This window comes from Mandrillus leucophaeus, unplaced genomic scaffold (genome assembly GCF_000951045.1).
Source record: "Mandrillus leucophaeus isolate KB7577 unplaced genomic scaffold, Mleu.le_1.0 Scaffold512, whole genome shotgun sequence".
In the NCBI taxonomy this organism is placed as follows: Eukaryota; Metazoa; Chordata; class Mammalia; order Primates; family Cercopithecidae; genus Mandrillus; species Mandrillus leucophaeus.
Window position 1 is genome coordinate 1340954 of NW_012105498.1, and position 13598 is coordinate 1354551.

A 13598-nucleotide genomic window follows, 5' to 3' on the forward strand; every position below is an offset into this window, starting at 1 on the left:
TCAAAGAGACTGGTGTTTGGTCAGTGGCTGGCTGTGTATTTTTGGGTAAGTTACTTGACTTCTCTGATCCTCAGTTTCCTTGTGAGGTTTTCGTGAAGATTAAGTTGAAATCATGTATTTGAAAGTAACTGGTGCAATACATAATCAGTGCTGACATCAAATGGAATTCACTCTCTGTCTGCTGCCATTTCACTTTCCTGGCCTTTACAAGATAGCCCGCATTGCCCTAATCACAGAGTAGCTGTGCCACAGTTACATGTTGGTCCCACAAGTGATGGGCTCCAGGCAGTGGAGCCACAAGTGATGGGCTCCAGTACATGGCACTCAGATGCTGCCCAAGCAATGCTTGCTGAATTGAATTTTGCCAGCTCCTATTTTTGTACCTTTGCGGGGCAAGATTGCATATGTCTTAAGTGCAATTCTGTAGCCTGGATTCAAATTCCCGTTCTACCACTTACTACACGGGCAATTTCAGGCACATTAATGAACCTCTCTGTGCCTCAATCTCCTCATTTGTAAAATAAGGATAATAATAGCAACTTACTCATAGGGTTCTAATGAGGTTTAAATAAGTTAATAATTGTAAAGGGCTTACAACAGTGTCTAGCATGCAATAGGAATGTTTTGTTAAATAAAATTTATTCACCATCTTCAGAAAAAAGGAGGGGGAAGGTGATAATATTCATACTTTTCATCTCATGGTTTCATTTGGGATGATTAAATGACATTATCAATAGAGAAACATTTTTGTAAATGGCATAAAGTCATACACTGATGTTATCCATTATGAGATTTAAAAAATTTTCCAGATGAGCACTACTAGGTAAATTATACTCAGGAAACAGGCTAGAAAGAAATTAACGATTGAAAAATAACATCAACCTAATAAATGTAGGTTTTAAATTGCATTACAATAAGTACATGAGTACTCTTTGTGGGGTAGAATTATAAGTGATTTTTATTTTCTTTATGTTTTTCTAGATGTTCCCACCTTTCTACAATACAAGGTATTACTTTTACAAATACTTAAAGCAATAAAAGTAACTATTTTGAAAATAATTAAAATCCTAAAAAGAAAATTTGGCAGAAATTTATTTACAGCTATAAATTATATAAATATATATATTATATAATATATATTATATATATGAGGTGGAGCTACTGTACCCTTCATAAAAAGTAGAATGTAAATAAATATCAACATTGCAGTCACTAATTAAACTTATTTTCCAGGTCAGCTATACTCTGGTTGTTAAGATGGTTCTCTTCCAAAATAAGAGAGAAATAGCTAATTCAAGAATGATTACCAGCAGGTGGAAAATTATTTCAGGAGGAATAGCATTGAGAATGTTCTTCTGGAGAAAAATGATGCGCTAATTGAATAAACAAATGACTTGATAAGATTGGTTAGAATCATAGAACCTCAGGGCTGGAAAGAACCAGAAAATTGTATAGTTCAACTCCTGTATCCAAAGTTTGAATTCCTTTTCTATCTTCCCAGATAGTCCATGCCATCTTTAGGCAGCTCCAACTAATGAAAGGACTTCTTTAAAATGAGCTGACATCTATTCCCACATAGCTTTCCTTTATCCACCCCATTACTATCTTTGGGGCCATAATTCAACAAGATGGCTCCTTCTTCTAGAGAACAGCTCTTCAGACAGCTCAAAATAATTAAATCAAAGCAAACCAAAAGGCACTTTGTCTTGACTTTTTTTTTATTTGAAGTAAATGGAAATGGAGAGACTCAGAATATAAACAACCCAGTGCTGAGTCAATGTTTAAACATATAACCTTTTGGAAAACACACACAGCCATTCTACAGTCAGAATGCCCTGGCAAAGCAATGTCAAGCATTTATCCAGGAGCCAAGAGGCTTAAAGAAACACAGAGAATTCTGCTGGTGGGAGATCTATAGGCACTGGCATACGGGAGGGAGAGGCTCCCTGGAATTTCAGCTCCTTCACTGTGACTCCTCCTGGCTAAAGGTAAGAGAACAGCTGAGGACCAGTGAGCCCTCTGCTTTCCATGTCACATTCTTCCCCAGGCTGTATGACCACAGGCAGAGAGAAGAGATCAGCTGTCTCGGGAGCACAAATATCCTACAGAGTTATTCTGAGGTTTAAATTCCATCTTCCCACTATGGTTTGTACTAGCCCAATCACTTGATGTGTAGTAGCACTTAAAGGCCCAGCTTCACTGGGAATATTTTACAGAGGCATTTTGGGTGTTTGGAGATGAGGATCAAAGCCCTTTGAGAAATCTGCAGCTTGAGAAAAATTAGTGCCTGCTTTTATTAAGCATCATTCCTGACTGATTTTGTACTATATCTAGTCTCTGGGATAGAGCCAATTTCTGTTTCTTGGATATCTTGGTGCCAAAGGGACATTTGTGAGAAGGCAAGTTCCTGTCTGGTGATAGATCCGCTGGGACAGATTAAGGAGTTGGCTGTTCTGAAGCACATTTCTGCTTTTCAAAAGTAGAGCTGAAGAAATGCTTGGAAGAGAAAGCATGATGCTCTTGATTTAGGAAACACTTACACAGAACTAAATATCTGGGTAGCTATTGGAAGTTGTGAGGTGGGGAACAAGAGTAAAGAAAACAGTAAAAAAAAGAAAAAAAAAATTGTAAACCCAGTCAGTACTTAGACCTCACCAGATGTTTGACAGTTCATATCCCAAGCATCTGAATTTGAGATGAAGGTTTTCCATTTTTTTTCCACCAATATTTGTAGATACTACATAGCCAGGACCTTAGCCTAGTAAATTGCCTACTTCATTTGCCTTCAACTTGACCTTTCTATAAAATTCATTGGTAAATGTTGAAACTCTGGAAATAAATGGGCTGAATTTGTAAGTCAGCGTATAAGCTGATAAGCACAAGTTTGCACATGCACACTCTGGTAAAAGTTTTAGGAACACAGTGTAAGCCGATTCTCTTTCTTCCTTTATTTCTTGTCACAGTCACCAATTTTGGTAAAACCCTAATATAGGAGAAAGAGGATTTTTAATTCATGTCACCTGTCACCACTGACAATTTTCCTGCAGATTGACTATCCCATTTAAATAAATTTAATTTTGTGAACAGTTTCTCCCACCTTCTTCTTCCCTCATCTCCACTCCCTGGATAGCTGAAAAGCAAATATTCTGCTACAAAAGGCATTCTTACCTCCGTTTGCTGGGGATGACCCCCATCTCCTCACTGTCTCCCTCCAGCATGACTCTCCTGGCTTGCCACCACTCATCATCAGAGGCATTGATAACGTGGAGAATATCTCCATATTTAAAACTAAGTCCTTGACTTGGAAGCCCACTGTCCTTGCTCTTGTCGTAGTCAAACATGGCTCTGGAGGAAAGGACAAAAGAGGACACTGTTAGGAATCTCTGTCAGCACAGATTTAGGAGTTGTGGTTTCAAATGTTCACTCTTGCTCTGAGAACCCATCATCACGTGGTATCAACTCCCGGGATGATTCCCTGGATCACAGTCTACACTCTCACTGCTTTGGCAACACACTAAAGTTAGCTCTTGCTTCTTCTTGGAGGTTACAGGGGCAGCCTATAGATATTCAAAACTGAGATCTGCTTCTTTTCTTGGAGACCATCAGATGTTAGAAGGTGATAATAGAAGATGAGAAAGGCAGTTTACTACCTAATTGAGATTTTTTTCCCCTCACATTACAATCAAATTTTTAAAATTACTAAAAAAAGTAAAATAATAAAGAGAAATATGGCTATCCTTCTAAATGAAGCATTTTGTTCTGTAAACAAATCATCTCAGCTGTATCAGCCTGTAGAACTGTTTCTTTCGTAATGGGAAAAAACAGTAACAAAGGTCCACCCATTGAGTAGGTGATCCCTCTACTCAATGAAATATTGGACCACCACTGCAACTGGATGAAGAGGTTAATGCAATCACCTGAATACATGCATAAAATGCAGTAAATTTAAAAATGTATGCATATATATGGGTATGGCTAGATAAAAGTCATATTAACAGCACGACAAATCTTTCTGCTTCCATATAATGCCGAGCTTACCTCATCATGGCACTTATCTCTGAATTACAATTCTTGCTTTCTGTATCATGCTGCCCTCACTAAAAAGCATTTGCTAAGCATTTGTTAAGGCCAATGCACTGTAATATGTATGAATGGCGGCATGAAGGAGGTGGAATCAGAATCAAAATGATGAACAAGATCTTAGAAACTAGCTGTCATCTTTAAAAGGTGAACATTGGCCACCACTCCTGTATTGTACACATCCTGCTGTATATCCCATTTTCAAAAATCACCACCACACACATACAGCATATGACTTTCCCAGAGAAGCAGATTTCACTACCTGTCTGTGTATTCCCCTTTGATTTCATTCTAAGAATTTCCTTAGAGTATAACTACTATGTATGCAAAACTAGCAAGATCTGGGGAACAGATTTTTCTAAAAATCTGTTTTATTTTAGATTTTTCCACACTGAAGACCAAGTGTGGTTTTCTTCTTCTTTCTTTGTCCATCAAAGAAATGTCACATCTGCTGCCATGACAACAAGAAAGAGCTGAAGACAGCATCTAGAGCTCTTAAACACAGCAGGAAAAGTATAATTACTTGCAACATAGTCCCTTCTTTCATTAACACTGTCTCCCAAAGATGGAATTTGGAGAGGGTTTCCTGGTCCAAGCTCCCGGAATGAATCATTTGCACCTTGACCACCCCTGCCAAAGGCTCAGACAAAGCCCCAGTCAGGAACGGGGAGCTGTGGAAAGACCAACACCCACTCCTGAAGCTATCACTTCTCTGATTCTGTGATGTGACATACATTAGTTAACATTCTTGAGCCACAGGTTTTTTGATGCAAAATTAGTCTAATAACAACACTCACCTAGAACTACTGTGATCCTTAATGAAATAACACATATGCAGCACTAAGCCTACAGTATGTGCAGTCTAGTATAGTACAGTGTTGTTATGAATATGGACTACTGGGTCTATGTCCCGCTCCTACTGCGTCTTACTCTTACAGCTAGTCAGCTGGGCAAGTTACTTAGTCTCTTTTAGGCTTCAGTTTCCTCATATACAACATAGTGATAATGATGACAATGATGAGAACAATACCTCCATTACTGAGTGCTGTATGGGTAAAATGTTACATAAGGTAATATACATATAAAGCGTGGACAAATGGACCTGGCACACAATGACAAATAGTAAGTATGAAATGATGTTTTTATTATCTCCCTTTTTCGTTCCGAGTAGATGCTAATACAAATCTTTCCTTTAGATTCTACTCTGTGCAAAAAGGAGTTAACGTAGCAGGCCTGAGACTGCTGTTCTTGCTTGTAAGGGTGGCCCTTGGCTGACATCTGGGAAGTTAGATTTTGGGAGGGTTCCCACCATTTTCTCATAAGAATGGCTTACTGGGCCTAAACTGTTTGTACAAACAATATAATTTATACTGAACACCTGCTTTCTTTCTGGGAGTCTGATATTATGGTATGTGCTAGGCAGAGGCTGCCTACGTGACCAGCTCCCAGTAAACCTGGACATTAAATCTCTAATAAGATTCCCTGGTAGACATTTTGCACCTGTTGTTGCAATTTGTTGCTGGAAGAATTAGGCACTTCCTGTGTGACACCACTGAGAGAGTACTCTCGGAAACTTGCAGCTAATTTTTTCCAGACTTTGTCCTCTGCTCCTGTTCCCTTATCTGACATTGTTTAGTATCTTTTTGCAGTAATAAATCATAATCATGAGCATGATCATGCTGAGTCCTGTGAACTATCCTAGTGAGTCATCAACCTGGGAGTTGTCTTGGGGAACCCCAACACACGCTCTATAGATTGAAAAGCATTTTCACACAAGTTACCTTGTTGTGACTCAATCAGTTGCTGTGAAGAAGGTGTGACAGACATAGTACTATCCTCCCAACTTTTGTTGTTGTTGTTGTTAAAAGATGAGGGACAGATCTACTGGGGCCCACTGACTAACTCCAGAATATACAGCTCAGTGGCAGCAACCTAGGACTAGATGTTGGGTCTCCAGATCCAAGTCTAGTTCAGTGCTCTTCACCTTGCCCCCTCATTCAACCTGGGAGGTGGTGATGATAAGGTGTGGAAAATGATAACCATGATGGCTACTACTACTTACGCCCTTATTAGGTGGTCTGGAACTTTGTAGTCATTGTCTTATTTGATGTCACAGCAACCCTAAAGGTAAAAATTAGTATCCCCACTTTATAGATGAGGGAAGGAGGCTCAGGAAGTTAAGGAGCCTGGCCCAGGTCACACAAACACATGTGGTGGAGGTTGAATACAAAATGAGGTGTATCTGATTCCAAATTCTGTTTTCTTGGCCATTTTATTACATGGCTCAATTTCCCCGCTTGTTGCCCTCTGGCCATGCTCACAGTCTAGCAGTGCCAAAGACTTTTAATCTTCCCTTCAGGGCTGACAACCACTTCTTCCCTAAATTCCTGAAACTCCCTTACTGCTCAGTCCTTGTCCAAGTATTTCTTATCTCCAAAGTCCTTGAACTGCTGGCCTGACTCTAGGCTCCTTCTGGATGTAAACTATGGGAAGTTGAGGTAGAGAAACCAACAGAAAGGCTGACAAGCAGTAGCCAAGAAGGCAGGCTCTGGAGCCAGACTGCCTAGGTTTGCAATTTTTTAACTATGTGATCTTAGGCAAGTTACTTAGCCCCTCTGGGCCTCAGATTTTCTTAACTGTAAAACTGGCATAAATAATAACACCATCTGTCTCAAAAGAGTTATGATGAGGATTAAATGAAATAATATACGCAAAGTATCGTAACACTGGCCTGGCACTAGTGAGGGCTCAGTAAATGTAAGATATTATTATAATAACTGTTATTCTGAAAAACATATTATAATTTGAATCAGGTGGTCTGTGTGCCAATTGTGCCACCTAAAAGCTGTTTTCTGGACTATGCATAAAGACATCTAAAATATCTCTGTATCCTCAGGACCTAGTAGGGTGCCGGATCCAAAGTAGATCCTCAATACAGGTGTGTGAAAATGTTTCAGGTGGCTTTTGAAAGCCCTTCTTCTCTCACGTCTCTGCATTCCCATTTGAAGTGGGAGTGGGGACTATTCCTGGAGGTTTCTACCAGGTCAGGCATTCACTCGCCTGCACTATTCTATTCCCGAGAGTCCTTAAGGGGAACTTTCCCACTCCTGTTATTAGATGCAGGTGTCCTTCCTAAGGAGCTCAGCAACAGGTTCTTTCCATGAGCTCTATTGATCTTGGACAATCTGCCCCTCTAGGATTACATTTATTCAGACTTGGCAGGTCCCTAAAACCAAGCAGCTGACACATTTCAGCAGCCTCTGGCTCCTTTGGATATTAATGGATCCTCACATCTGGGAAAAATGCTACAGTGCCCCATCACCTAATTTAACAAGCGATAAGCTGTTTTTAATTTGCTTTATGTGCTAATTCATCACAGCAACTTTTATAAAATGCCATTAAGACTCACACTTTCCATCCAGGGTGCTTTTAACAAGTCCATTAGACAAGTAGAATTGGACATGAATAATGTAATAACTTTCCTATCCCTCCTGCCCCTCCTGAATTTCAACGTGTGGTGGCCCCTTGCCAACTGGGGAAGTCTAGTAAGGGAAGAGTGAAGCAGCTGCTCATCCTCATGACTGTGCAATATGGCTGTGAGATACCTGGGTACCCTACTAAAATAGTGCTTTTTAGGTGTTACACAATGCAGTAAGCATTTTATATTCATTGTCTCATTCAATTTATGGGGTAGGCAACATAGCATATGGATTATATGCCAGGCTTCCAAGACAGAGAAGACCTGGGTTTATGTCCCAGTTCTGCCATTCTTAGCTGTATAATTTGGGCATGTTACTTAACTTCTTAGATAACCACTTTACCTTAGATGGGCGTTCTCTTATTTAGGAAATGCAGATAATAATGGTACTAACGCAAAAGGGTGCTGTGGAGATATGACAATGGGACGACACATGTAAAATATCCAACACAAATGAGTTCCACTTTGTTATTATTTCTGACAACAATTCTGCCATGTAAGCATTTTTGTTCTCATAAAGAAAATGAGATATAAAGAGGTGAAATGAAAATAAGATAGTAAGTAGCAGAACCAGGATTAAAATATAGATAGATGTGTCTCACTCAAAAGTTCATGTTCATAATCTCAGAATTCTTGGAATTCCTGATAAGAAATGTTGTACTTAGATCTTATACCTAAGGATTTCATGATTTGATGATAACACTTATAGTGATACTACGGACTAGCCTGCAAAAAATACGCATGAGTAGTTTATAGAGGACACATTCAGTTCTCACAGCTATCCTGCAATGCATATATTAGCCCTGTATTATAGAAGAGGAAATACAGACTTGGATAATTTAAGCAACATGTTCAGTGTCATGCCAGTTATCAAGTGATGGGGCAGGACTCAAATCCTGTCTGCCTCTAAGACCTATGAATTTCCTGCTATACCAACCTCTATGTTCTTTTGCAAGCAACTCTTTCCAGCTCAAAACACTCACACTCTCCCCTTGGGCTTAGATTGAGGTAATATTTAACAATCATGGAGCTTAAAAGTATTGGTGTTTACTATATATGCCAGGGAATTTAGTTTTGGCTGTACCACTTTAAAGCTAGGATAGCAGTGAATGATGAGGATGGAGAGACAGTATCACTAAGAATAGGAAAAATTATTTGATGTGTTTCATAGTTAACAAGGATATGGTAGGAGAAATAATATCCTTAACTCACTCTCCCAAAATGTCCACACTTTAATTCTCAGAGTTTATGAATATTTTATCTCATACAGCAAAAGGGACTTAGAGATGTGATTAAGCTTAAGGATCTGGAGAGCAGGAGATTGTCCTGGATTATCTGGGTGGACTCAATCAAATTGCATGAATCTTTAGAAGTGGAAGAGGAAGACAAAAAGAGTAGATCAGAGAGATGTGACTTGGGAGGGACTTGATCCACCACTGCTGGCTTCAAAGTTAGGGGAAGAGGACCACAAGCCAAGGAAATGGTAGCCTTCATAAACTGCGAATGGTTATTAGGTTACAGCCATCAAGAAAACAGGCACTTACGAGAGGAGGTTCCAAGATGGCTGAATAGGAACAGTTCCAGTCTACAGTTCCCAGTGTGAGCAACACAGAAGACAGGTGATTTCTGCATTTCTAACTGAGGTACCAGGTTCATCCACTGGGGTGTGTCAGACAGTGGGTGCAGGACAGAGGGTGCAGCCCACTGAGCGAGAGCTGAAGCAGGGTGAGGCATTGCCTCACCCAGGAAGTGCAAGGGGGAAGGGAATTCCCTTTCCCAGCCAAGGGAAACTGTAACACACAGCACCTGGAAAACTGGGTCACTCCCACCCTAATACTGGGCTTTTCCAAGGGTCTTAGCAAACGGCACACCAGGAGATTATATCCTGCGCCTGACTCGGTGGGTCCCACACCCACAGGGCCTTCTTCATTGCTAGCACAGCAGTCTGAGATCTAACTGCAAGGTGGCAGCAGTGAGGCTGGGGGAGGGCACCCACCATTGCTGAGGCTTGAGTAGGTACACAAAGCGGGCCAGGAAGCTTGAACTGGGTGGAGCCCACTGCAGCTCAAGGAAGCTTGCCTGCCTCTCTGTAGACTCCACCTCTGGGGACAGGGCATAGCCAAACAAAAGGCAGAAGAAACCTCTGCAGATTTAAATGTACCTGTCTGACAGCTTTGAAGAGAGTAGTGGCTCTCCTAGCATGGAGTTTGATATCTGAGAACAGAAAGACTGCCTCCTCAAGTGGATCCCTGACCCCTGAGTAGCCTAACTGGGAGGCACCCCCTAGTAGGGGCAGACTAACACTTCATACGGCCAGGCACCCCTCTGAGACGAAGCTTCCAGAGGAATGATCAGGCAGCAACATTTGCTGTTCAGTAATATTCACTCTTCTGCAGCCTCTGCTGCTGATACCCAGGCAAACAGGGTCTGGAGTGGACCTCTAGCAAACTCCAACACACCTGCAACTGAGGGTCCTGACTGTTAGAAGGAAAACTAACAAACAGAAAGGAAAAGCATCAACATCAACAAAAAGAACATCCACATCAAAACCCCATCTGTACGTCACCATCATCAAAGACCAAAGGTAGATAAAACCACAAAGATGTGGAAAAAACAAAGCAGAAAAGCTGAAAATTCTAAAAATCAGAGTGTCTCTCTCGCTCCAAAGGAATGCAGCTCCTTGCCAGCAACCGAACAAAGCTGGACGGAGAATGACTGACAAGTTGAGAGAAGAAGGCTTCACATGATCAAACCTCTCCGAGCTAAAGAAGGAAGTTCGAACCCATCACAAAAGAAGATAAAAACCTTGAAAAGTGATTAGACGAATGGCTAACTAGAATAGCCAATATAGACAAGTCCTTAAATGACCTGATAGAGTTGAAAACCATGGTACAAGAACTACGTGACAAATGCACAAGCTTCAGTAACCAATTCAATCACCTGTAAGAAAGGGTATCAGTAATTGAAGATCAAATGAATGAAATGAAGTGAGAAGAGAAGTTTACAGAAAAAAGAGTAAAAAGAAATGAAAAAAGCCTCCAAGAAATATGGGACTAGGTGAAAAGACCAAATCTATGTCTGATGGATGTACCTGAAAGTGACGGGGAGAATGGAACCAAGTTGGAAAACACTCTGCAGGATATTATCCAGGAGAACTTTCCCAACATAGCAAGGCAGGCCAACGTTCAAATTCAGGACATACAGAGAATGCCACAAAGATACTCCTCAAGAAGAACAACTCCAAGACACATAATTATCAGATTCACCAAAGTTGAAATGAAGGAAAAAATGCTAAGGGCAGCCAGAGAGAAAGGTCGGGTTACCCACAAAGGGAAGCCCATCAGACTAACAGCAGATCTCTAGGCAGAAACTCTACAAGCCAGAAGAGAGTAGGGGCCTATATTTAACATTCTTAAAGAATTTTCAACCCAGAATTTAATATCCAGCCAAACAAAGTTTCATAAGTGAAGGAGAAATAAAATCCTTTACAGACAAGCAAATATTGAGAGATTTTGTCACCACCAGGCCTGCTCTACAAGAGCTCCTGAAGGAGGCACTAAACATGGAAAGGAACAACTGGTACCAGCCACTGCAAAAATATGCCAAAATGTAAAGACCATCGATGCTAGGAAGAAACTGCATCAAATAACAAGCAAAATAATCAGCTAACGTCATAATGACAGGATCAAATTCACACATAACTATGTTAACCTTAAATGTAAAAGGGCTAAATGCTCTAATTAAAAGACACAGACTGGCAAACTGGATAAAGAATCAAGAGCCATCAGTGTGCTGTATTCAGGAGACCCATCTCATGTGTAGAGACACACATAGGCTCAAAATAAAGGGATAGAGGGAGATCTACCAAGCAAATGGAAAACAAAAAAAGGCAGGGGTTGCAAATCTTAGTCTCTGATAAAACAGACTTTAAACCAACAAAGATCAAAAGAGACAAAGAAGGCCATTACATTTCAACAAGAAGAGCTAACTATCCTAAATATATATGCACCCAATACAGGAGCACCCAGATTCATAAAGCAAGTCCTTAGAGACTTACAAAGAGACTTAGACTCCCACACAATAATAATGGGAGACTTTAACACCCCACTGTCAACATTAGACAGATCGAGACAGAAAGTTAACAATGATACCCAGGAATTGAACTCAGCTCTGCACCAAGCGGACCTAATAGACATCTACAGAAATCTCCACCCCAAATCAACAGAATATACATTCTTCTCAGCACCACATCACACTTATTTCAAAATTGACCACATAATTGGAAGTAAAGTACTCCTCAGCAAATATAAAAGAACAGAAATTATAACAAACTGTCTCTCAGACCACAGTGCAATCAAACTAGAGCTCAGGATTAAGAAACTCACTCAAAACCACTCCACTACATGGAAACTGAACAACCTGCTCCTGAATGACTACTGGGTATATAATGAAATGAAAGCAGAAATAAAGATGTTCTTTGAAACCAATGAGAACAAAGACACAACATACCAGAATCTCTGGAACACATTTAAAGCAATGTATAGAGGGAAATTTATAGCACTAAATGCCCACAAGAGAAAGCAAGAAAGATCTAAAATTGACACCCTAACATCACAATTAAAAGAACTAGAGAAGCAAGAGCAAACACTTTCAAAAGCTAGCAGAAGGCAAGAAATAACTAAGATCAGAGCAGAACTGAAGGAGATAGACACAAAAAACCCTTCAAAAAAATCAATGAATCCAGGAGCTGGTTTTTTGAAATGATCAATTAAATTGATAGACCGCTAGCAAGACTAATAAAGAAGAAAAGAGAGAAGAAACAAAAAGACACAATAAAAAATGATAAAGGAGATATTACCACCGATCCCACAGAAATACAAACTATCATCAGAGAATACTACAAACACCTCTGTGCAAATAAACAAGAAAACCTAGAAGAAATGGATAAATTCCTGGACATATACATCCTCCCAAGACCAAACCAGGAAGAAGTTGGAATTCCTGAATAGACCAAAGACAGGTGCTGAAATTGAGGCAATACTTAATAGTCTACCAATCAAAAAAAGTGCAGGACCAGATGGATTCCAGCCGAATGCTACCAGAGGTACAAGGAGGAGCTGGGATCATTCCTTCTGAAACTATTCCAATCAATAGAAAAAGAGGGAATCTTCGCTAACTCATTTTATGAGGCCAACATCATCCTCATAAGAAAGCCTGGCAGAGACACAGCAAAAAAAGAGAATTTTAGACCAATATCCCTGATGAACATCGATGCAAAAATCCTCAATAAAATACTGGCAAACCGAATCCAGCAACATATCAAAAAGTTTATCCACCATGATCGAATGGGCTTCATCCCTGGGATGCAAGGCTGGTTCAACATATGCAAATCAGTAAACGTAATCCAGCATATAAACAGAACCAAAGATAAAAACCACATGATTATCTCAAAAGATGCAGAAAAGGCCTTTGACAAAATTCAACAGCCCTTCATGCTAAAAAAACTCGCAATAAATTCGCTGTTGATGGAACGTATCTCAAAATAATAAGAGCTATTTATGACAAGCCCACAGCCATATGGAACCAAAAAAGACCCTGCATTACCAAGACAATCCTAAGCCAAAAGAACAAAGCTGGAAGCATCATGCTACCTGACTTCAAACTATACTACAAGGCTACAGTAACCAAAACAGCATGGTACTGGTACCAAAACAGAAATACAGACCAATGGAACAGAAAAGAGTTCTCAGAAATCATACTGAATGGGCAAAAACTGGAAGCATTCCATTTGAAAACTAGCACAAGACAGGGATGCCCTCTCTCACCACTCCTATTTAACATAGTGCTGGAAGTTCTGGCCAGGGCAATCAGGCAGGAGAAAGAAATAAAGGGTATTCAATTAGGAGAAGAGGAAGTCAAATTGTCCCTGTTTGCAGATGACGTGATTATATATTTAGAAAACCCCATTGTCTCAGCCCAAAATCTCCTTAAGCTGATAAGCAACTTCAGCAAAGTCTCAGGATACAAAATCAATGTGCAA

The 13598-nt window shown here is 40.2% G+C and overlaps 1 protein-coding gene across 6 annotated transcripts in view; it reads right to left on the reverse strand.

Moving 5' to 3' along the window:
* Window positions 1–13598, reverse strand: part of DLG2 (discs, large homolog 2 (Drosophila)) — a 916021-nt gene that overhangs the window by 79848 nt on the left and 822575 nt on the right. For all 6 annotated transcript variants that reach the window (XM_011996427.1, XM_011996426.1, XM_011996430.1 and 3 more), the window contains one exon: window positions 3169–3345. In XM_011996427.1, coding sequence (XP_011851817.1) covers window positions 3169–3345 — 177 coding nt within the window. The remainder of the gene's footprint in view (window positions 1–3168; window positions 3346–13598) is intronic.